The 25,969-nt window shown below is 38.4% G+C and overlaps 1 protein-coding gene across 1 annotated transcript in view; it reads right to left on the reverse strand.

Moving 5' to 3' along the window:
* The window catches only part of LOC127642886 (guanine nucleotide-binding protein subunit beta-like protein 1), a 41,549-nt gene that overhangs the window by 11,716 nt on the left and 3,864 nt on the right, over window positions 1-25,969 (reverse strand). Inside the window, exons 2-6 of the mRNA XM_052125319.1 lie at window positions 17,009-17,166; window positions 16,610-16,735; window positions 16,175-16,337; window positions 7,638-7,730; window positions 1,771-1,980 (exon numbers count right to left, since the gene is read on the reverse strand). Of these exons, the coding sequence (XP_051981279.1) occupies window positions 1,771-1,980; window positions 7,638-7,730; window positions 16,175-16,337; window positions 16,610-16,735; window positions 17,009-17,124 (708 nt within the window). The 5' untranslated portion in view covers window positions 17,125-17,166. The remainder of the gene's footprint in view (window positions 1-1,770; window positions 1,981-7,637; window positions 7,731-16,174; window positions 16,338-16,609; window positions 16,736-17,008; window positions 17,167-25,969) is intronic.

Below are 25,969 nucleotides of genomic sequence, written 5' to 3' on the forward strand. Positions count from 1 at the left end.
CGTCATGTGTGTTTGTTTATGTGTTTTTGAGTTTCTCATTAAAATATAATTTATGTTGACAAGCCGGTTCTCGCCTCCTCCTTGCCCATCCTTCAACTGTGTTACACCTTTGATTCACAAATAATGACGCTCACTCCTTGACAATCCAAGCAGGTAATCCAGGCCATTTAAATTGTCAGGAGATTGCTGCTCGCCACAGATTTAATATGAGTAAACTATTGTTTTGTCAAGTCGTTTAGGACATCTACTTTGTGCATGACACAAGTAATATTTCCAACAATTGTTTACAGACAGATTGTTTCACTTTATATTGACTCTATCACAATTCCAGTGGGTCAGAAGTTTACATACAAGTTATCTCTGCCTTTAAAGTAGCTTGGAAAATTCCAGAAAATTATGTCAAACCTTTAGACCTTCTGATAGGATTTGTACTGAACTGGAGGTGTACCTGTGGATGTATTTTAAGGCCTACCTTCAAACTCAGTGTCTCTTTGCTTGACATCATGGGAAAATCAAAAGAAATCAGCCAAGACAGCAGAAAAAAACTTGTGGACCTCCACAAGTCTGGTTCATCCTTGGGAGCAATTTTCAAACACCTGAAGAAACCACGTTCATCTGTGCAAACAATAGTACACAATTATAAACACCATGGGACCACACAGCCATCAAACTGCTCAGGAAAGAGACGCCTTCTGTTTCCCATGATGGACGTAGTTTGGTGCGAAATCAATCTTACAACAACAGCAAAGTACCTTGTGAATTTGCTTGAGGAAACAGGTAGACAAGTATCTATATCCACAGTAAAACATGACCTATATCAACATAATCTGAAAGGCTGCTCAGCAAGGAAGAAGCCACTGCTCCAAAACCACCATAAAAAAGTCAGACTACAGTTTGTAAGTGCACATGGGGACAAAGATCTTACTTTTTGGAGAAATGTCCTCTGGTCTGATGAAACAAAATTGTATCTGTTTGGCCATAATGACCATTGTTATGTTTGGAGGAAAAATGGTGAGGCCAAAGAACCCCAAGCATGGGGGTGGCAATATCATATTGTGGGGGTGCTTTGCTGAAGGAAGGACTGGCACACTTCATAAAATAGATGGCATCATGAGGAAGGAAATTTATGTGGATATATTGAAGCAACATCTAAAGACATCAGCAAGGAAGTTAAAGCTCTGTAGCAAATGGGTCTTTAAATGGACAATGTCTCAAAGCATACATCCAAGGTTGTGACAAAATTACAAAAAAGTCAAGGTACTGAAGTGACCATCACAAATCCCTGACCTCAATCCGATATAAAATGTGAGGCAGAACTGAAAAAGCATGTGCGATCAAGGAGTCCTACAAACCTGACTAAGTTAAACCAGTACTGTCTGGAGGAATGGGCCACAAGTCCAGCAACTTATTGTGAGAAGTTTGTGGAAGGCTATCCAAAGGGTTGACACAAGTTAAACAATTTAAAGGCAATGCTACTAAATACTAACAAAGTGTACGTAAACTTCTGACCCACTGGGAATGTGATGAAAAACAAAATCTGAAATACATAATTCTCTACTATTATTCTGACATTTAACTAACTTAAGACAGGGATAGTTATCTTTAATTCAATGTCAGGAATTGTGAAATGCATTTGGGTAAGGTATATGTAAACTTCTTAATTCAACTGTAAATGCATTTGTTCCTCCCTAAACATCAAGGAGTGTATATGGACTGTGTGAATGTATATAACAGGGTATGCAAGATTGTGCGAGTTGTGGCTTTTCTGACCTGAAAAATGTGCTGGTTGTCAAGTGTCCAGGAGTGGAGAATATTCTCTGAAGTCCCTGAAATGCCTTTCTGCCTGTGTAAGTCAATGTCTAGACACATGACTGGCTCAGGATGGGCCTTCAGAGAGCTAAACGGACGCCGATTGGAAACATCCCATAACACCAGAGAGCCATCTTCATAACCAGCACACAGAACCGGACCAGAATCTGCCTACAGAGAGAGAGACAGACAGAGGAAGGGCAATGTAACACTGTGGGAGATGGAGTTGGAAAAAGAAGGAAAGGAATGTGGGAATAATTAAAGGGACAGTTCAACCCCCCGATTTTTTTTTTTATTGTTAGGCAGTTTGTTAGTCTCAATCACCTTTCACTTTCATTGCATCTTTTTTCATACAACTAAAGCGAATGGTGACTGAGGCTAACATTCTACCTAACATGCCCTCTCTTGTTTTTTTCTGAATAAAGTACAGTCAGTCCTACGGGTTTGAACAACAGAAGTGTACAGTTAAGCATACAGTTAATTAACAGCTAAGTAAAGTTTTAAAGATCTGCTTCTGATTCAAAACCCAGCAGCATCAAATCTAAACAATAATTCAGTAAGGACATGGAAACAACTGAGAACAGTTCTTTTTACATCTAATAACGTTTTCCATGTATCTGATTTAGCCATGCATGTATATGTAGTAATTATATATAGTTGTTAAAAAGGTCTTCATTTCGATAATGCGACATCCACTACGGGCAATTAGTCAAATAAATTTGTGATGCATTTGAGGCTGCAGTAAGCACAGGCTCACCAATACTGGACAGTTGAAGACTGCAAAAACATGGCCTGGCCTGATGAATTGATTTCTGTTGAGGTACACAGAAGGTAGACCAACTTCTAGGCTAATAGAAGTGGAACCCCAAAGTGGTCTTCTGCTATTGTAGCCCATCAGTCTCAAGGTTTGACATGTTGTGCATTCTGAGATGCTATTCTGCTCACTACAATTGTACAGAGTGGTTATCTAAGTTACCGTAGTCTTTCTGTCAGCTCGAAGCAGTCTGGCCATTCTCCGTTGACATTTCTCTCATCAACAAGGTGATTCTGTCCACAGAACTGATGCTCACTGGATGTTTTTTGTTTTTGCCACCATTATGAGTAAACTATAGCGACTGTTGGGCATGAAAATCCTAGGAGATCAGAAGTTACAGAAATTCACAGCCCGTCAGGCACCAACAATCATGCCAAAGTAAAAATCACGGAGATCACATTGTTACCCCTTCTGATGGTTAATATGAACATTAACTGAAGCTCTTGACCCATATCTGCATGATATTATGCACTGCTGCACCATTATTGGCTAATTAGGTAACAGCATGAATGAGTAGGTGTACAGGTGCACCTGGTAAAGTAAGTACATATCCACATTTGAGGGTCCTTGGAATTAAAACGTTTTAAAACCCCTACTCTAGACCATGGCTCTAAAAGTGATGGCAATATTTGAAAATGAAACAAACAGTTGCTTGAATACTATGCTACAAGTGCTTTCCCTGAGTTCACAATCTTTTTTTACAACCACAATTAGTGTGACCTGTGACTTTGTTTACACTCTGTGACCTCTTTTCACTTAACCTCAAGAAACTGACAGCTCAGGTGTGTATGTGTTTGTTTACTCAGATTTACAGCACCTCCGAGGATCCCTGCTCATTATCTGCGAGGATGAGCACTTGCGTTACACAGCTATAAGCAGTAGGTTGTCTCATAAATCAGTTTAGCGGATAAAAGCAGAATGAGGGAGCTGATAAAAGCCTACAGTCTCATAACTCACAACAGAGCTGCAGGCGTGCTGTCTACACAACAAGATTTACAACGGAGGTGTCCTTCCCCTCCTTTCTCCCTCCTTCTCACACACACACACACGCACGCACACATACCTCTTCTCTGGCAGACCATTTATCTCATTATGCAAGTGACGGCCTAGACCTGCTTATTGGCATACACCAACGTATACAAATAGCAATCCGAATAAAACATATTTAGCCTTACAATTATGTTGAGGCGATGGCAGACATTGTACTTGAAAGCAACTGCCGAACAGTGGAAAGCATTCTTAAGCGTCCTGTTTTAGGAACCGTTTACATCAAGGAACTCTAAAATACCTGGTGAAAGCTATCCGTTTGTGTCCCCATTCATTTCAAAGGCATTTGAATGGCTAGCACAGAGTTCCCTGGAAGTACCCTAAATGGAAGCTGCCATCTTTGCTTATGGTCGCTCAGTTCCGGAATCGTCTATCACCTGACCGATCACTCATCAATGGCAGATTATATGTTCATTTCACACTTTTGAACAGAGACTAAAAATGGTTCAAGGAACGAAAAGGAAAAGATGAACAAAAATTTTTTCCAGAATGTAAACGAAAGACCTGGTAGCTTGTTTCTTTTGCGAGATCTGGCAACACTGCATTTGGTATTTCACCCACCCCTTAGTGCAGAGTACTTTCATTTTAATAATCGATTTTTTTTATTTAGTTCTAACCTTTTGGAAAGGAGGCTGCATAACTTCTGAACCAGAATGAAAAAATACAGTTTTTGCTCTGAACGAACCAAAATGAAAAACATTTTGTTTCTTGTACCTGCTTTTGAGAGTCATTAAAGAACAATCTGTCACTGGAAAAAGATGTACTATAATATAGTTGAATGATTGGGATTCAGAGGTTTCTTGGGAAATAATTTGTTTCTTCAGAAAACATGGCTACTTTCGAATGGCCTTCAATAAAGAAATATGCAGGGTGCAGTTCCAGCATCTACCAGCAGAGACTAACGGCAACCAGCAAAGCAGCCAATTCCGAACCCCCTTTTTTTTGCATCCATATGTGCTGTTTTTTACTTGTTTTTCTAGGTATACTAGTGCTAGATGTATTTCTTTAAATGTTGTGCCACATATCGTTTTTTCCAACCTCCCACTCACAAGCACTACATTTTTAGATGGCATGTAAAGTTAAAAAGAACTTTAAACATCTTTTTAAAATGCCTCTTGAGACTTTTGTTCTATTCTGTTCGCTGTGTTGCATGTAGCTTTTTAGCGCAAGAACATGTTCGGTCTGAACGGCCCCTTGGGTGTTCAATCATTTAGTTTTGTTCATGCTTTGAGTTTTACACAGAGGAGGAAAAATCTTTACAAATCATCTGGCCGTGGGCAATGGTTGTGTACCGGGTACAGGCAAAGCTGCTGAAGAAAAATTCTTTCCATATGTGTCGGGACTACTTTTTTCTCCTCGTATTCATATTCCCTCACTCCCTCTCCTCTTTTTTCACAAAGGTCATCCAAAAACAAATTTTCGCCCGAATCACGAATGCCATGTAAACATTTCACCAGCAAAGCATATTATACGATGAAATAAAAAACAAAACAACTGGAAATCAATCCCTTAGACTCATAGACAGTGGTTAAGCATTACCGTCTGTTGCCCTCTGGCCCCTGCACTTCAGCTAAGTGTAGGTGCTCCTTGATTGATGATGTCACAGGTCAAGGGTCATGGAACCCTGGGTAGACACCTAATTCATTATATCCTCCATGGTTGGTCTACAAGAGGGTGCTTTAGCCAGATTAGGACTCCGTCTTCAGGGAAAGATTCATCATCCCAACAGCTGCTTCAGATGGATGCTCTACGCTGAAGCCACAACAGAACAGAGGGGAGGAGAGCAGCAGCGTTCCACTGGATGGCAACAAGTCGCCATGCAACAGCGAAGCCACTGCTGAGTGGGAAACCACAGAGTTGATCCCAGACCCTCCTTGCATCTCAGGGGCCTTCAAAGGAAAATCAGGAGAGAGGAGCTACCCCAGGTCAAGTTGTGTGAAGGACTGTGGGTGGTGTATGTATGTAAGCCACACCTAGAACAAGGGTGAACAGATGTGCAAAAGGGTTACTACAGTATGCAACACACTGCTGAAAGCGATGGTGCCGCAACAGGAGCTATAATGAGGAAACCGAAGAGGCGAGGCTTTGAATTGTGGGCACATGGGTTCTTTGGAGTAGAGTGAGAGGTAGTGTTCTGGAACGAGCATTCAAGAGACCGTATTTTGATGGAGAGAACATCCGGAACCAATCGTAGCAGAGCTGGTTGAAGATGATGTCATAGCCTTCTTGGTCAATGAGCTGAGTTTGATGGATATCTGTATAAGAACATTTTCCTCTCATCAACAGCCACCGTTGATGCTGAGGGCCTTCTATGTCGTACATCACTGCATCCCTGACACCCAAGGCCTGCCCTATTTCAAAGAGGTGCTGTACGTGACCATCTGACCAATCAGAAGCCACAGGAGCACCTTCAAAACCAATCAACACTCTGAAAGTGCAGAGGATAAGAAGGGGCGAAAAGAGGCAAGTGGGACCCAAGCCAAACCCAAAACAAAGAGTTACTTAATATGGCATTTAATCCCTTCCCATAGTCCAGCATAAAGCGCTTAAAGAAGGACAATAAATCCGTTATCATAGATATTTATTTCCTGTTGCTGGCATAATGGAAGAGAAGCTTTCAAAGAGGAACAGATGGGAAGAGAGCGAAGAGGGACAGTGATCATCTATATGTGTGAGATTGAGGAAATGGCAGTCTGGACTCACAAGGATAATGAGGATAACAAGACAATTGCTTCTTGATTATTTGACAGTGGGAGTGAGCAATGTGTTAAAGCCATCTGAGAAGTGGCCGGCCAAGTGTGCCATAACCGAGTGAGGCTGCTTAGAGGAATATTCCGAGTTCAATACAGGTCAAGTTCAATCAACAGCATTTGTAGCATTATTAAAAATCATGGTTACAGTAAAGCACTTACAATGGAAGTGAATGGGGCCTGTCCATAAACATTAAAATACACATGGTTTCAAAAATATTCTCACAATTAAAGGGTAACGGCAACAAAGTAGCTATTAACCATCCTATAACCCGCTATACCCATACACAGATAAGGTTAGTAACATTATAGCTAACACGTATAATGTTTATCTCGTGGCTATACTTTAAAAAACACGCTGTTTCAAATGTTTTAGGACTGGACCCATTCACTTCCATTGAAAGTGCCCTAATGTAACTTCAATTTTTGCTATTTGTTTTTTTAAACAGACAAGGTACGAGTTCAAAATATTTTTTGTGGAAATCTACATTATGCCACAAATGCTATCTATGGAGCTTAACTTGTATGAACCCGGAACATTTCTTTAACACATTCAAGCTGGACTCATTCACACTCTCTCCCCCCTTCCAGGCCCATGTTCCCGGCTTGGGCTGAGCAGGCGGGTCCCTTGGAATTGAAATCATCATCCTTGATCATGACAGTAACAGATCTCTCCTGTCTGAGCAATGAAAGACGACAGCTTAGAGTGATTCAAAGCCACCCAGGGTCCTGCCGTTAGCTGTCATCATCTAACTGTGGGGTGTCCCATTAATACTTCATAATTATCAGTCCTAATAAAGGATGGCAGCACTGAACACCACTGTCTGCTCAAGACCTGGAAAAAGGATGAGGGCAGCCTGGTGAAAAACAAACGGAATTACAACACCAGTCTTTTCTTTGGCAGTTATTGATGCAAGCACCCAAAGCGCCTGCAGCCAATGCTGTCTTCATCAAGTGCTTAGGTTAGCGCTGCCAATTAACTCAGCGGAAACCCCGCCTTGCTATCAAATGACACAGACATTCATTTTTACTTCAAGGGTACAGATGGGAAACTCATAAATACTACAAAAAGAGATATTTATTATTCTTGAAAATAATTATAGGCTGCTTAAAAGGCAGTTGAACAAAATTTTCAGCAGTGTTTACAAAACATGCACGCACACACATAGAAAAACAGGTAGTTGATTCAGGGGTGATTCAGGAGTTGTGAATTTTACCTGCCACATCTTCATACACATGAGCATGCCTAGTTTCGAGTCTGACTTCAGAGTGCACACTGGAGTCCAGCTCTTCATCTCCACCACACTCACCTGAAAACATCATACATATTAAACCCTCAATATGCGATTTCTATATCTCATATACATTTTGGTTAGTTTATAAAATTTGTATTTATTTAAATTTTCCCCTTCTATTCTATGGAAAAAAATACAATAAAATAACAAATCTTACACATTTTACATATGTACTGTTTATAAATGTAAATTAATTTTAGAGATCGGGTGCATGTGTTTTAGGTTGAGTATTTCATACATTCACAGCATGCCCACCTCTTCAGACCCAACAACACCGCTGCTTCTGGAGTAAATTCACGCTAAAATAACAACATATCTAAAGGTGACATTTCTTATTTCTTATAATTGTTGTTAAGTGACTAAAAACAATTGTTAACCATGGTTTTACTAAAGTAAAATTGTAGTAACCATGTTTTTGTTTTTTTGACTTGAATTATGACAAAAAAATGACATTTTAATTACCCATTTACCCCCCCCAAAATCGCAAAAAATCGATTTAATAGAATTAGCGGTATTGGTATCGGTATCAAAGATATTGGACTTGAAATGATTGGTATTGCCCATTCCCATCACTAATTATTCTAATAAATTATTTCATATTGCTGCACTGCTCAGCGTGAACCTCTAGAGGGCACGTCTCTATCTGCAGGGGTTTATGAATATACACACAAGTTGTTTGATATACAATGAGTACTTTCTAGATAGACTTGATGATTTATAGATATTGATTTCTAAATAACATTCTAGACAGACTTGATCATTTATAGATATTGATTTCTAGATAACTTTCTAGATAGACTTGATCATTTATAGATATTGATTTCTAGATAGACTTGATCATTTATAGATATTGATTTCTAGATAACTTTATAGATATTGATTTCTAGATAGATTTGATCATTTATAGATATTGATTTCTAGATAACTTTATAGATATTGATTTCTAGATAACATTCTAGACAGACTTGATCATTTATAGATATTGATTTCTAGATAACTTTCTAGATAGACTTGATCATTTATAGATATTGATTTCTAGATAGACTTGATCACTTATAGATATTGATTTCTAGATAGATTTGATCATTTATAGATATTGATTACTAGATAACTTTATAGATATTGATTTCTAAATAATGTTCTAGATAGACTTGATCATTTAAAGATATTGATTTCTAGATAACTTTCTAGATAGACTTGATCATTTATAGATATTGATTTCTAGATAGACTTGATCATTTATAGATATTGATTTCTAGATAGATTTGATCATTTATAGATATTGATTACTAGATAACTTTATAGATATTGATTTCTAGATAATGTTCTAGATAGACTTGATCATTTAAAGATATTGATTTCTAGATAACTTTCTAGATAGACTTGATCATTTATAGATATTGATTTCTAGATAACTTTCTAGATAGACTACCATTTACAGATATTGATTTCTAGATAGACTTGATCATTTATAGATATTTATTTCTAGATAACTTTCTAGATAGACTATCATTTATAGATATTGATTTCTAGATAGACTTGATCATTTATATATATTGATTTCTAGATAACTTGATAGACTATCATTTATAGATATTTATTTCTAGATAACTTTTTAGACAGACTTGATCATTTATAGATATTGATTTCTAGACAACGTTCTAGATAGACTTGATCATTTATAGATATTGATTTCTAGACAATGTTCTAGATAGACTTGATCATTTATAGATATTGATTTCTAGATAGACTTGATCATTTATAGATATTGATTTCTAGATAGACTTGATCATTTATAGATATTGATTTCTAGATAGACTTGGTTTAGATAAAATTAATACCTACACTGACTTATTATTATTTTGCCGTTTTCTTATTCTATTATTTCTGAACATCTGGGTTTATAGGATTTTAATTTATTTTACATTTACACATGACAACTTCCCCTTGTGGTGCATTTAGTGCATTTGTAAATTTTCTTGTACACCTTTGTTTCCTATAATGAAAAGAACTTGGATTTCTCTAACCGGGTTCCCTTGCATTCTAATAAAGAACATACATTTTGAATCATGTTGGAGCACATTTAAAAGTTACAAAAATTTTATTGTCCTTAAGTTTGATAAAAATCGAGATTCAAATTTGTTTTTTGCCATATCGCCCAGCCCTATGCCAGCAGCTTCCCAGTGTTCCTGAGATCTGCCTTATCAAGTCTTGACTTGACTCGCCTGACTCCAAACAGTGACATCTGACACAACAGAGATGGGCTATGTCTATTAGTATGCAATGTGCACATTAAAGCAGCCTGCTAAAAGAGTGAAACTTGTTGTGATGAAATGCGTCACATGCACAAACATGCAGATGTTCCTTCAAATTCAGTGACCCAAAAATCTTTTAAAACACTTAAGTCACACTTATAATGTATGAAAAATCAAGTTAAAGTTTTATACCAAGAAGCATCTGCAAACAAATTATGCTAGACTTTTTCTCAGAACTAACTTCACATTTCTGAGCCATTTTTGCAATGAATAAATGCAACTGAAACAAATTGTTTCAAGGTGATTTAGGGTATTATGAAGTCGGTTCCCCTCAAGTTCACACAGGTGTCCTAGCAGAGTAACCACAGGTTTATTTCATCAAATTACCTATGGACATGTTGCACAAACATTTTGTACACATTTTGAACAGCATATCTGTTGTTTTCTTTTGTTTTGATTGAAAAAGAATTTGCTTGTGCATTCTTCTTGCTTTAAAAATAATTCCACTTTGTTTGTTAATTTATTATCTACTGCAATAACATTCACACATACTTTAAGTGTACCTTTAGTGTTCAAATACAGTTTGTGGGTACTGTATACTATATAATATACATACAACTTAATAACCTCCATGAGGAACTGTTCAAGGGCAATGCATCTTAAGCTGATTGCAAAGGCAGCCATGATTAAGAAACTTCCTCATTAATTAAGTTCTATTTAACATCTCTGATTTCAGACCAATTCATATTTTAACACTAAAACACATCTGCACGTCACATATGTTTACATCTGTATCTATAAACAGCAGAAAAGAGCAGCTCTCATCCCCCCAGGTTAAAGAGAGAGGGAGAGAGATCTTGACTTGAGTTAAACAGTCAATAAATAACAGCAAGTCTATTAATTAAAGCCCTGCTCTGTCAGCCTCACTGGAACGCTAAACTTGAAAGTCTCCAGAAATTAGAAGACACGGAGATGGAGCTGTTGCTTCAGTTCCGGGCTCCCAGCATGCCTTGCAGCAATGCCATTTGTTTTAGGAACTGTATGCATGTTGGTAAAATTCGCCTGCAGTGATCTTGTGACGGTTATTTCCTTGATGGGCTTTTGACAAGGCTGAGCACGAGGTGGGAAGGTATTGTTTTGTAAAAGCCAGAGCTAAAGATTCCATATGCTTTAGTAACAGGAGCAATAAGTACACTGGGAAGTGCACACTATGTTGCATACTTAGCAATGAAAGCTGATGCTTGAGAGCCAATCGATCAGTGTTGGGTAAGTTGCTCAAAAAAGTGATTTACTATAAATGACAAATAACTACTCTAAACTTGTAAACAGATGACTTAATATATTGATTAATTAATACAAAAAGTGATCACATTACTAATTATTTGTAAGTTACTTCCTAAAACTTCAAACAAAATATTCAAAATAATGTCTAAATGTCCTCCTTGTCCTTTGACGCATTAGGGGACGTGCCCTTCAACTGTCACAAAACGCAAACAAATGTACATATTAATGCAATTCATATTTGAAATGTATTCTACATATAAATTCTAATATTATTTTAGAAATACGTAACCCAAGTATTTAAAAGTAATTAACTTCACAGTAAAACACTAACAGTAATCTGAGTGCAAGAATTTTAAATGTAATGTGCAACACTAATTTTGTACTAAAGTAATTCGATTACATTAATCAATTACTTTGTAATCAGACTGCACCAACACTGCAAAGATGACAAAATTAACTGTAATACGTTAACCTACCCACAAATACATATACACTTTCTAAATAAAAATACATTTAAACAGCATTTGTCAATAAAATCATTTTACATCAGATGGACAGGAAATTTGCTGTTTTGTGTATTTTGATTTTGCAGTCTGTGCTTATACAGTACATTATTAGGAGAGTATCACTCATTTTAGTGTTGGTACGGGGTGTGGCATCTGCTAAAGATTAAATAGCTGAAATATTTGACAATGGACCATTGAATTATTGAAGATTAAATGTATTAAATTGATGTTACTGTGTCACTAATGCAAAAATGGAAATTCCATCATCATTTACTCACCCTCATAAAAAGTTTTAGACTAGTCTTACTAGCTAGTTGTCTAAAATTTAGGGCTTCACTTTTTCAGCCACATACATAAAAACTTTGATCGATCTAATTTAAGACCAAACTGTAAGACAGCACACTTCCAGGCTAACTTTTGTTCACATTCTATGTTGCCATAGAAAATAACAGTCAGCTGAGCCAGTGGGGGATTCAGTTGGGCACTAAAAGGGGCTTGAGTTGAGACTTTGTAGAAGAGTAGACTTCTATGACGGTAACAATTCCTTAAGTTTTTTTTTTTTTTTTTAGCCCATTTTCTCCCAATTTGTAATGCCCAATTCCCACTACTTAGTAGGTCCTCGTGGCGGCGTGGTTACCTCAATCCGGGTGGCGGAGGACAAGTCTCAGTTGACTCCGCTTCTGAGACAGTAAATTCACACATCTTATCACGCGGCTCGTTGTGCATGAGGCTCATGCTATTCTACGCGATCCACGTACAACTTACAACATGCTCCATTGAGAGCGAGAACCACTAATCAGGACCATAAGGAGGTTACCCCATGTGACTCTACAGTCCCTAGCAACCAAGCCAATTTGGTTGCTTAGGAGACCTGGCTGGAGTCACTCAGCACGCCCTGGATTCGAACTTGCAACTCAAGGGGTGGTAGTCAGCCTCAATACTCGCTCAGTTTCCTTACGTTTTTTTTTAGTCCCAAAATTCTAAATCTATTTCAGACCTATGGAAAATAAAGTGTCTGGAGTAGAAGCTGTGCAGCATGACAAAAACAGAATTATTTTTCCATTCCAGAACTGCCTTTTATGTTGTGGAAATGCACAGAACAGGGCAAGTGGAAATGGTGTACAAGTAGTAGGTTGGGCAAATGGAGTGTAGTAGTACACAGCAAAAAGAGTAAAGGAGAAACATATTCAGAGTTAACTGTCAAAGTGAAGGACGAGGATAATAGCAATACTGAAGATGTGTGTTTGGCCAGGCGGGAGCACTGCTGGGAGCTGAAGCATGGTAATACAGATCAAGTGACAGCTCAGAGTCTCTCAAGTGAAGAACTGGCAGAATGGACGGTGAAACATGAATCTGGATCCAATTAAAGCCACGACAGACAAGAGCTCACACTTTCTGCTCTCTGTAACCTGCTTCACTGCACAGATCACATATACGTTTGACTGCAAGAGCCTCGCATAAAACGACCACAAAAAGGCTTTTGCCTTTTTTTGGATAGAAATAAAGTGGAGTGTAAAAGGAAGCTATTGGAAGAGAGAAACAAAATTGGATCTGGAGATGTTGCAGGTCAGCCTCTAACCTGGGTCAGCCACATGACCACTGCAGCACAACATGTATGGGGCATGCTTGAAAATAAGTGTCATGACATAATTATTATATATATATTTTTTTTAAATGTATTACTTTTAGTGCTTTTATTGCTTAAAAATGTTTGATCAGATTAATCACGACATGCCGATTAATTAATAAAATTAATAACAATTAATTGCATATATAAATATTTGCTAAGAAAGCCTCCAAAGAACAATACCGGTAATTTATTATATAACAATTAAATAATTATTAATATAGTATATTATGAATATAATTCTAATAATTAAAATGCATTACGTTATTGTGACAGAGGAGTTGATTAGAAAAAAAAAAAACGAAAAGTGACCCTAGAAGGTAATATATAGTTTATTTCCATAGTTTTTAACATAAGCCTATCATTGGCCAACTGTTCACAGCAATTCAATTTGCAGCTGAATTTGTCAATCATTCTGGGATAAATGTATTATAAGGGCTTTTCTAAGGAAGCGTCTTTGAGCACATTCATCAGACGGATACTTTGGTTGTGTCATAAACACAGTGATTTTTAGTCGCTATGAAAAGTCAAACGTATTTTGAAACTTAGAAAAACACATCTAGACATACCAGCATTCAGATTTGCATTCCATCCAGCTGTTTTTGAAAGTGTTCTAATCAGGTGCAGTAATATAAAACAAGCCTATGTTTGTTTTTCTGTCTGTACAGCTATGCATTCGCTAAACAGCCGGTGTTTCTCTTACTGCCCCCTGCTGAAAACACATGCTACTTTAAGCTTGAATTACTCCGGTGGTGGGAATGTTCCTTATAACTGTCTGCGGACATGATTAATTACATCGTTTTTTTTAAACACATATTTATTTATTTTTTTATTTAATTGCAATGAATTACCATGTTAAATCAACATCCCAAATAATTTTTTCTTCTGTAAATGCACGGCTATGAAGTAGTTCCAGGTCTTAACCACATTTCAGTTATTTCAAAGAGCCCTACAGTCTACCACAACAAAATAACCAATTAAAACTAAGACATTGGTAAAAGTAAATCAGTTAAGAACATCAAACAATATCTAAAATATCCTACATTTAGTTTAAATTTGGTTAAAAAGAATCCTTCTGCTCACTCGTCTCACCCGCAGTTACACACGCTCACACACATACATACGCACACACACACACACGTTGAGACACGAGTCAAGACCAACAAATAGAGCTACAATCCCATGACTTGATCAATAAAGTTTCTATTATCCAAAATAACGTTTAATGTTTCAATGTATTTCGCCCTAATCAGCCTCACATAGCTATTGTGGAAAAGCACTGCGTTACCCCTCCCCCTCTCTTTCACTCTCACACAAACTCTCTTGGTATCCCTCGACTCACTGCGATTGTAAACAGTTGCTTAGCAATAGAAAAGCTATATACAAGAATGGCGACTGCTGTGGAGACTTCAACTTACACTATGGCAATTTGAATTGATGTTATGTGAACCACATTAAACACAGGCAATTCAACTCACGATCACTCTGTTTCTCTCTTTCACTCGCTCACTCACACACACACACACGCACGCACGCACTGCCTTGTTACTCCAATGCAAAAAAGCAGCACATCCTCAGTTTCTAGTTCTACAGTGACGTTTTCAAACTAGCAACAAAGGCTTGAGCTGTACCAGAGCAAGATACACTTGATCAATACAACAGTTTCTATATTATCTGAAATATCTGTGGGAAACACCCTCCCCATCCCCCTCACTTAAGCTCCCACACACGTGGACACAAAGACATTTTATGTGTATGCACGCACTTACGAGAGATAAACAGAGCCGTCAAGTCAGCACAAGTTGTTAAGGTTTACAACAGAAATATGGTGACACTTGCTGCTGCTGAGAAGTGCTAAGTGATGTTTTCGAACTAGCAACGAAGGCTCAGACTGTATTAAAGCAAGAAGCTGAATCCATGGCGAAAGAAAGTAGTTCCTTTCATAAGAGCGTTTTAGGGACAAAAACGAGAAAATGTCTTGAGATAAAACAATGAAAAATGTCTTAAGGTGTGGTAACCGTGGTATAAGTGAAATAATTGTCTCTGCCCGGTTGAATGGTTTAAAAATAATGCACACCCAAGGTGTAAAAGTCACTCCACTGTGTGTTGAAGATTTTTACCCACTTACAGATGTCCAACAGGCACGTTACTGGTCTTTAGACACGCTTTAAAATGGAGAATGTTGTGAAAACAGTCCAGGGAAAAGTTGAACCAAAGACAGAGTTGATGTCGTTAAATGCAACGTCAATGCTATTCCATGGCTGAACTAAAGCGGAGGTGACAGTGCGATCACGACAGATCGGGACACCACTGCAGCCAAATCAGGTACATTTTCTTCAGGACGTGCACTCACAAGAAAACGCTGTAAAAAGACAAAGCTGAATACAGCTTCTTAATTGTCAGCTTCTTATTGAGTAAAAGGATCGGGACCACTGATATGTATATAGAACTGGATCACTGACGCAACGTTAAACTGCCAACAGCAGGTGAAGCCACCGGACGTTTTCGAGCAGCCATATTGGTATGACAAAACAGACACCCCCATTTCACCGTCTCTGACCTGCAGATACGACAGTTGCATTTTGCCCTCTAGTGACAATCATGTTTAATTTTTTATTTGATCGGTAAGGATAATATTCATTACGAGGGAGAAGATATAAGTGGATCGCTATGTCAGAGCATTCAACTGCCCCGATATTAAGTACAGCACAACAATCACCAAAGTGAAGTGGCAAAACTGTCCACAAATTGTAATGCAAGTATGAAAAGATCTCTTTTGTCTCTCACTTCCTCCATCTGTTCTGTAGGGTGAGCCAGTAAAGTGGATCCGGCATGGGTCTCCAGCAGAGAGCACTGACAGAACCCCACACTGCCCGTGAGGAGAGAGTCCGTCACTGTACTGCGGCCTTCAGACAAATCCCACAAGCATACCTGCATGTCACGTCCCTGACTGAAAACACACACAGACAGTCATTGTCACACATGCGATTATCTGAATTATTTAGATTTTTTTTTTAAGGGAGAAACAGCATGGAATGTGATTTGGACTTGACACAGGCTAGATTTAAACACATTGTCTCCACCAAGTCTCATTATGCGTGAACTGTGCTAACCGCTAGGCCACGGCTCTGACACATTAAGAGCAACTTAACAATAACATGTGTAATGAACCAATGGAAGTATACAGAAGTGTTTATGTTCAGGAAACAGGATGTGATATACCTAATGAGGGTGTTGCCTTCATTGAAGGTCTGTAGCCAGATAACGGAGTTGCCAGCATGGCTTTCTAGAACATATTCTGCTCTCCTGGTGGACAGGTTCCACACATGGATCGCACCTTTACCTGTCCTAAAGCACACGGACATCAATGTTATAGAACAGAGGCTGCCAAAAAATAGACCATACAGTATATATACAGAAATGCAAAAATAATGAACCACAAAGTATATCCAGTATATTGTCTGAATTGTTTACGCTAGTGATCTTGCAAACAGTTTGAATATTAACATGAAACTGGGCTGTGACTGCTAGTGTAGGACTAACAGAGAATCTGTGGCTTCCCTAAACTGTTCTTGCACATAGGGTTTAACTTTTTTATGGTTCTACTTGTTGTACACTAACCCTGAGTACAGCAGTGGAGGCCCCTGTCTACTACAGCAGAAGTGCAGGGTGTTCACTGCAGCACCTGAACCCCTCAGGATGTACAATGGGTCTGGAGGAGGGCGAGCCATCACCATCACATGACAACTCCTAGGCGAGCAAAATCAACGGTCTATATCCTGGAAACAAAAACATTACTCCTAACATTAAATATTAAATTATTTACTGCCTCATTTTAAATAACACAGACATATACACCATTATAGAAATTTAAGTGGATTCCAATAGCCCATAATTAAAGGAGTATTTCTGGTTCAATACAAGTGTCTCTCAATAGGCAGCATTTGTGGCATAATGTTGATTACCAGAAAAAAATAATTTAGACTCGTCCCTCCTTTTCTTAAAAAAAAACAAAAAAAGGGGCAAAAATCGAGGTAACAGTAAGTATTCACAGCGCTTCACTTTTTCCACATTTTGTTATGTTACAGCCTTATTCCAAAATGGAATAAATTCATTATTTTCCTCAAAATTCTACAAACAATACCCCATAATGACAACATGAAAGAAGTTTGTTTGAAATCTTTGCAAATTTAATAACACTTTTTTTTTTTTTTTATTACATGTACATAAAGTATTCACAGCCTTTGCATGACACTCAGTTATGTACATTTTTTATTTTTAATACATTTGCAAACAAAAGATTTCAAACAAACTTCTTTCACATTGTCATTATGGGGAATTGTTTGTAGAATTTTGTACAAGTGTTTTGTAGAGTATTTTTACATTTGTGGTTTGGCCCCATTCACTTCCATTGTAAGTGCCTCACTGTAACCCAGATTGTTGCCATTTATAAAATTATAAATATTAAGCTCCAATCTTGATTTTTAAATGCTCAAAGTAAAATCAGACACGCATTAAAATCTACAAATGTAAACATTTTATCTCAAAATTAACTGCTTTCAATATCAGACTAATCAGACTGATGTAAAAATATATACATTTTAGCTAATACCAATATGGTTGGTGATATGTTGATAAATATAGATCATACATAAAGTTAAAAGTGAATTTTCCTGAAAATCCTTGACAATACTTGACAAAGGACAAACATGAGGGCTTAAATACATGGACATGGGTAACCACATGACATAGACAACCAATGACGAGACTAAACTAATGAACATAACAAGACTAATAAACAGGAACCAATAATAAAACAGAACTGATAAGACACATGAAACCAGATCCTCACATGACTGGAAAAAATTAGAGGAACATGACAAGGACACATGACCAGAAGCAGGGACAGGGAGAAAACTAATTTCAAAATAAAAGCATAAAAACAAACCATGAACAAAAACACATTTAAACATGACATCCCCCCACAGGTGACCACAGGGCAGGGTCAGGAGGCCTGGGAGGCAGCCACAGGGCAGGAACAAGGTCAGGAGGCCTGGGAGGTGGCCACAGGGCAGAGGGGAAAGAGTTCTGGGCTGAAGCTGCTGGACAGGGTTCAGGAGGGAGTGGCTCAGAGGGTGGAGCCGTGGAAGTCTCAGGGATTGGCCGTGACACAATCTTAGTGGCTGTGAGCACAGGCAGTGGCAGGGTAACAGTCTCCACGGTTTTGAGCACAGACAGTGACAATGGAAGGACCTCTGTGGTCATGGGAACTGGCATTGACGGGAGAACGACCTCTGTGGTTGTGGACACCAGCAGTGACAAGGGAACGACCTCTGTGGTCATGAACACTGCTGTGGAAGGCTCTGAGGGCAGAGCAATGCCAGGCTCAGGGGTCAGAGCTGTGGCAGGCTCAGGGGTCAGAGCTGTAGCAGGCTCAGGTGTCATGGCAACTTAGCATGACTGGATAGGCTTGCCGACTTGACAAGGGGGGGCCGACGTTGAGACATGGCAGTGAACGTGACACTCATTAACACTGTAAATGTCAAAGGCCTAAGAGCACTGAAGTAGACGAAAAAAAGGTGTAATTTTTTCCCAACTCAATTATTTCGTGTTTGTAAAAGCTCTTACTCAATACGTCATAAATCAAAAGCAAGACAGCTTAATTACTGTAAACAGACTACATTTAGCCTTTTTTTTATTTTAATTTTTATCAACAGGTTACAAAGGTTGTCAATGCGTGCAAGAGAAAGAGAGAGAGAAAGAGAGAGAGAAAGAGAGAGAGAGAGAAAGAGAGAGTGCAAACAGTTATGTGTGCTGCAGGGAGGGCCACAGTGGAGATGCAACAGACCACAAAAAATCCAGACGGAAATTAGATGTCAGAGTTGATTCTCAAGACAACTTGAGACACAGATGTGGTTTGCAACCAGTTAGACTGCAACATCAAAAAAGAAATTGAATATAAATTCTCATAAAAGAAATAGTCCATCCAAAAATACAAATTCTGTCATTATCCACTCTCCCTCAAGTTGTTCCAAAATTCTTAAGGGCTGTTCAGACTGAAAAACCAAGAACACAGAGCACATAACAGAACATGGGTATCTCAAGACGTGCTTGAGATAGTTGATGTTCTTTTTTTTGCTCTTGAGTGAGATGTTGGAAAAACAGCAAGACACGCCGCAGTGGTCAAAGAGGTCTGTCTGAACATGTTCGGTGTGAACGGCCTCTAATGCTTTTTCTGAGAATGTTTCAGTCTACAAGCAAATTTCAAATCTCATAAGCATCTACATATTTTGGGGTGACTGTTCATTTAAAACTGCTTTTAATGTTTAACCTTGAAGAGGACTTTTAAACTGTAAAAATCAAAACAAAAAAGGTACCACCACAGGACAACAAAAATTACCTTTTGCTCAGAGACAGAGCAGGTTTTCTACTTTGAGTGGCGACTGATATTGCTGATTTAAGATATGGAAGCCACCCGGTTAATGAAGACCCCTTGTGCACAGTGTCATTTCTGCTCACCTCTGCCCCTCGAGCTGAAACCGGAGCCACCGGTATTATGGGGGAGCTCATTTCGGAAGGTTAGTGGTTAAATTGTGCATGTTAATCTGTCAAGCGGAGATTCTTCACTGCCCTACCTTCCTAATAAAGAGTCAAGCCCCCTGCCGCCCCATACTAGCTCCTCACAAAGAGGACAGTCACTAAACGCCCCTCTACCTTCTTCCAGGAGAGCAGGGAGGGAGGTAGTGGGATTAGAACCCGTGACTATCAGTCGCCATCAGGCCTGTATAGGAGCCAGACCCCGTCTACTGCACAAAAAGGTGCTGAAATTAAACTTTACCTTCGAATAACTGTCTGAATAATTGTCCAATAATATCTCTATGTGTCCGTTTGCTTTACGGCAAACCTTAAACTGATTAAAGTGCCATTTACCTTTTCGGTGCTCTTAGAAATGTTCAGAAATGGCAAGAGTTATTGTTTCCTGTCCTTAAAGCATGTGCAAGTGTTGCAGAGTGCTCTGTCGGATGAGTGTGTGTGTGTGACAGCAAGGTTTTTCTTCAGTTTAAAGAGGATTAACGTGCCCTTATAGTAAAATGCACAGCACCAGGGCTGCTTGACACACAGGTCTGGAAATGCATGTTCTCGTTGTGCAAACACAATGCATCAAAACGTTTCTCTGCAAGTCAAAGATGTGGAGATATAGATATAGGCACAAAGTAGTAACACAGGCTGAGGAACTAGAAGGAAAGACTCAATCTTTGCTGCATAGTCAGGGCAACTTTTTTCCAGAAACTTTTGATTAAAAGAGAGGGTAAAGAAAGCATATTATTGGGGGGAAAGATTGGATATAGGGTCTGGACACAACTTAAGTCAGATTTGAACCTGTTCCCCCTCATGACCTTCATGGCTCAACATGTCTAGAGCATGAGAACTACCCACTATGCCATGGCTCTAACACCAGAGCCACTATTTCTAATTTCTAGATAACTTATTAACCAAATTGTTTCGATTTTTTTGAATGCACTGTAGCATTTCCATCAGTAAATCATTTCCAGCATTCTAACTCTTACACAGATAGGAAAACATACCAAATAACTAGGAAACTCTAAAACACACGTTTCTTTTTCAGTTAAACTTTTCCCTCAAAATTGTATCATTGTTATTTGTTCATTTGCAATAGAAATAAACTGTAATAAATTACATAAATGCAAAATAGACGTTTGAAAGCCACCAAGTCTCTTTGAATCTTATGTGGTTTGATCTTTGCAAAATAATTTTCTTTGTGATTGTTTAATTAAAAAGTTACTGAATTTAATTAATTAACAATTAACTAAATCTTGTAATTAAGAACAACAATAGTTTATTTATCTTATGAAAGATGCCCTAGCAATTATCGTGATATTTGATACAGTCAAATACCTACTGGTGAATCAAAACATATCAAGAAATCGATATCGATCCCAGCCCTAAAAAAAATAAATAAATAGATCCCCAATTTACTTTTGTTACTTACAAGGACCAGGGAGAAAGTGTTCTGGTAGAAAAGCATATTTAAAAAAAAAAATAATAATAATATTAATAAATATTGTAAGTTTATACAATTTTAATTGTATAAAATTATTATATAATTTCCTAAAAAACTGTAATCAAATCGAAGAGTCAAGATCATGGCAGCATGGTGGAGTAGGACTATCCAAATTTAGGATTTTATAAATCTATATATTTTTTTATTATTATTATTATGAATTGTATTGTTGTCAGATCAAATATTTACACCCAAACTGGTATGCAACCAGTAATAACTGATGTGGTTTTGATTGTCTAACTGGAAACGCCACGAACATGACGGTCTTAAATTTACAGCCAACGGCAGAAATGAAACGAGAATGCCCGTTTCTTCTGATGGGATGATGAAGAAAGAAAGAGAGAGAGAGAGAGAGTTTGAGTTCTCTCTCTGTGTAACAGATAAGACAGCTCCAGTAATCTGACTCTAAGACTTGGGATAAAGGCAGTTTGTCTCTTCTTGGGCCTTCTGTCAACACCTGCTTTGTAATTAGGCCTAATTATGAGAGAGAGTTCGCTTCCCCTTCATGTTATTAAATAAGCAGCAGCCACGTCAGCCAGGTATCTCTCAACACAGGCAAAGGGCTGGCGACCTTCAGATCAAACACGGGCTCTATCTGTGCCCCTTGCGCTCCGACTTATACCGGTGGAGGGGGAGCAGCAGTCATTTTAATGTGGGCTTCAAAGATCGAGGTTAGGCTGTCTGCATTCCTCTCCTCCCCTGCGCTTTGGAGTCCGCGAAGCCAGTGATGGGCAGCCACACACCTCTGCCCAAGCCACTGTCATATGCTGCCATTCATAAATAAGCCCCAATAAGATCCTGGAGATTGTGGGAATATAGAATGTCATAATTGCTGCCAAGATTCAAGCGCAGATCAGGTGAACGTCATCGCTGAAGTATTACACTAGCAGAAAATCATGGGAGACATGAAAACGGCAGAAAATTTGTTTTTATCACTCTTGTGTTTTACAAATGTTGCTAAGGTAAGCACCGTGCACTTTTTTCCAAGGAACAGAAAAGGAGATATTTGGCACACTGTTAGACTCCAAGTCACCTTTCACTTTAACTGCATCTTTTTTCCATCCAATGAAAGTGGATAGTGAATGAGGCAAACTGAATGAGTACTTGACATGATTTAAATTTTCAGATGAACTATCCCTTTAAAGTTGCACTCAGCAAATTTAGCTCATGTCATCTTGGCCTTACAGTGACATCTAGTGGTGTGGATGTAGCATCATTCAAAATAAATCCCCCAATAATCAAAACAAGCAAAACAAATATTTATACCATGATCAATGAAAACATGTAAATGCTTCACGCTGCAAACCCCCAAAATTTTCAAGACAAATCTACGCCCTTGGCTGAAATTATTAGTCAGACACACGAGAGCAGCACTGCAGTTTGCACCTGACTGAGGTGAGGACGAATTACACAGCTCACAGTCCAGATGCACTCTAAACTGTCACAGCTTCAGGTGATGTAGATTGCGAAGTATGAGGGAATTCTACAAAAATACCAAATAAGCAAATACAGAAGCAGTTTCATTGCGGAATAAGCGGAGCTGGATATCTTTAAAGGAAACAACCTGGATTTACATCTTAAATGCAGTTATATTGAATGCATTATAGCTTTATTAAATTTCATATAATACGGAAGCAGATTAAGTAATAAGTACAAACTCCGAAACTGGCATTTCTTTGTATGGTCAGCGGCTCTTCTACGAGTTGTGCGAATGTGCCGATCTAAGGGGGAGAGATTGAAACTGCACCCAGCTGAGGCACACTCTGTCGCGGGGACGCTAGTCTCTCGAGCATGCATACTTAATGCAGCTAGATTATAACGTGATGGCTTGTGACTTATTGTATCATAATATATGTGTCACTGTGCAATTCATATCATGAAGAAAATTGGCAATACGCAGCTTTATTAATAAGACAGAGTTTGTTTTTTTGTGAGTTAAAGACGTATTGAAGTGAACAGAAAGGTGAGAGAGGTAGTCTTAGCCCCATTACATGCCGAAAAATATTTGTTTTTGATTTGTTTATGTTTTGGCTTGTTTTCCAATATAAATATCTAAAACTCCTTTAAAACAACATACAGTTTCTTTAGCATCTATAGTGCAGAAGAAAAAAATTTTATATGAGAATGTTGAACATAATATATGTCTAAAAATCCTATCCTAAAAAAAAAAAATGCATTTACCTGAGAAGCATATTTAGACTTGCTTTTAGAGAATAGATCTTGAATACAAGTACATTTTGACTTTACTGCACTCACAGATGTATAACCACATAAAAAAATACACCTATATACAAAACACACTACAAATAATGCATTCTCTTAAAGCAAGTCTAAATATCTTATAAACTCAGTAAAAAAAGAAACGTCCTCTCACTTTCAACTGCTTTTATTTTCAGCAAAATTAATGTGTAAATATTTGTATGAACATAAAAAGATTCAACAACTAAGACATAAACTGAACAAGTTTCACAGATATGTGACTAACAGAAATTGAATAATGTGTCCCTGAACAAAGAGGTCAAACTCAAAAGTAACAGTCAGTATCTGGTGTGGCCACCAGCTGCATTAAGTACAGTGCATCTCCTCCTCATGGACCGCACCAGATTTGCCAGTTCCTGCTGTGAGATGTTACCCCACTCTTCCACCAAGAAACTTGCAAGTTCCCGGACATTTCTGGGGGGAATAGCCCTAGCCCTCACCCTCCGATCCAACAGGTCCCAGACGTACTCAATGGGACTGAGATTCGGGCTCTTCTCTGGCCATGGCAAAACACTGACATTCCTGTCTTGCAGGAAACCATGCACAGAACGAGCAGTATGGCTGATGGCATTGTCATGCTGGAGGGTCATGTCAGGATGAGCCTGAAGGAAGGGTACCACATGAGGGAGGAGGATGTCTTTTCTGTAACGCACAGCACTGAGATTATCCGATGATGCTGTCATACTGCCCCAGACCATGACGGACCCTCCAAATCGATCCCGCTCCAGAGTACAGGCCTCAGTGTAATGCTCATTCCTTTGATAAACACGAGCAAGAACATCACCCCTGGTGAGACAAAACCGTGACTCGTCAGTGAAGAGAACTTTTTGCCAGTCCTGTCTGGTCCAGCGAGGGTGGTTTTGTGCCAATAGATGTCATTGTTGCCGGTGATGTCTTACAACAGGCCTACAAGCCCTCAGTCCAGCCCCTCTCAGCCTGCTGCGGACATTCTGAGCACCGATGAAGGGATTGTGCGTACCTGGTGCAACTCGGGCAACTGTTGTTGTTGCCATCCTGTGCCTGTGTCGCAGGTGTGATATTCGGATGTACCAATCCTGTGCAGGTGTTATTACACGTGGTCTGCCTCTGCGAGAATGGTCATCTGTCCTTCCTGTCTCCCTGTAGTGCTCTTAGGCATCTCACAGTATGGACATTGCAATTTATTGCCCTGGCCACATCTGCAGTCCTCATGCCTCCATGCAGCATGCCTAAGGCACGTTCACGCAGATGAGCAAGGACCCTGGGCATCTTTCTTTTGGTGTTATTTCAGAGTCAGTAGAAAGGTCTCTTTAGTGTCGTAAGTTTTTATAAATGTGACCGTAATTGCAGTCTGAAAGCTGTTAGTGTCTTAATGACTGTTCCACAGGTGCATGTTCATTAATAGTTTATGGTTCATTGAACAAGCATGGAAACATTGTTTAAACCCTTTACAATAAAGATCTGTAAAGTTATTTGGATTTTTACAAATTTATCTTTAAAATACAGTGTCCTGAAGAAGGGGCATTTCTTTTTTTGCTGAGTTTATGTTGCTTCTCAAGTAAATGCATCTTGTTTTAAGGATTTTTAGACCATTTTTTATGGAAAACAAGACAAAAACACTTGATCACAATAGGATTTTTTGTAGTTAATTTCTTTACTGAATTAAACTTAATAAAAAGCATTTTTTTCCACATTTTAATTCAGTGAATGTCATTTAGAGGTATTTCTAAAATAAGATTTTGTCCTCTTTATTGTTAGTAAGCATGTTTAATACAACCTTTTAATTCAGGGCACAAGATGAAGTTAAGAGCTAATGATTAATTGTTGCAATTTCCGGCGTGTTAGATTAATCGATTGTCAAAATAATTGTTAGTTGCAGCCTAACTGCTACTGCAAAGTTGAGTCGTCATCTCATGTGAGTGGTCATGATTTGTAAAATATGTTTCAAAATTACAATTCAATTCTTTAGGAATAAAACATTTATAATGGGGAAAAAATGTATGAGAGCAACTTTAAAGGTTAGAGATTTTTCTCCTATCCCCAAGTATTAAACTTTAATGCACAGGCCTAACTCATCCCACATTCTGAGCTATAAACATGATACTCAAATAGTGAGACTTGGTGATGAGAGGTGTGCCACTATTTTTCGATACGATCATGCTTCCGATTTTAACCTGACGGGCAGTTAGAGAGGAATATTCCAGGTTCAATAGACCATTTCAAGATGGTTTAACGAAGTGCCGTTTTTTTTATTCATTGAA

The sequence above is a fragment of the Xyrauchen texanus genome, chromosome 4 (assembly GCF_025860055.1).
Source record: "Xyrauchen texanus isolate HMW12.3.18 chromosome 4, RBS_HiC_50CHRs, whole genome shotgun sequence".
Lineage (NCBI taxonomy): Eukaryota > Metazoa > Chordata > Actinopteri > Cypriniformes > Catostomidae > Xyrauchen > Xyrauchen texanus.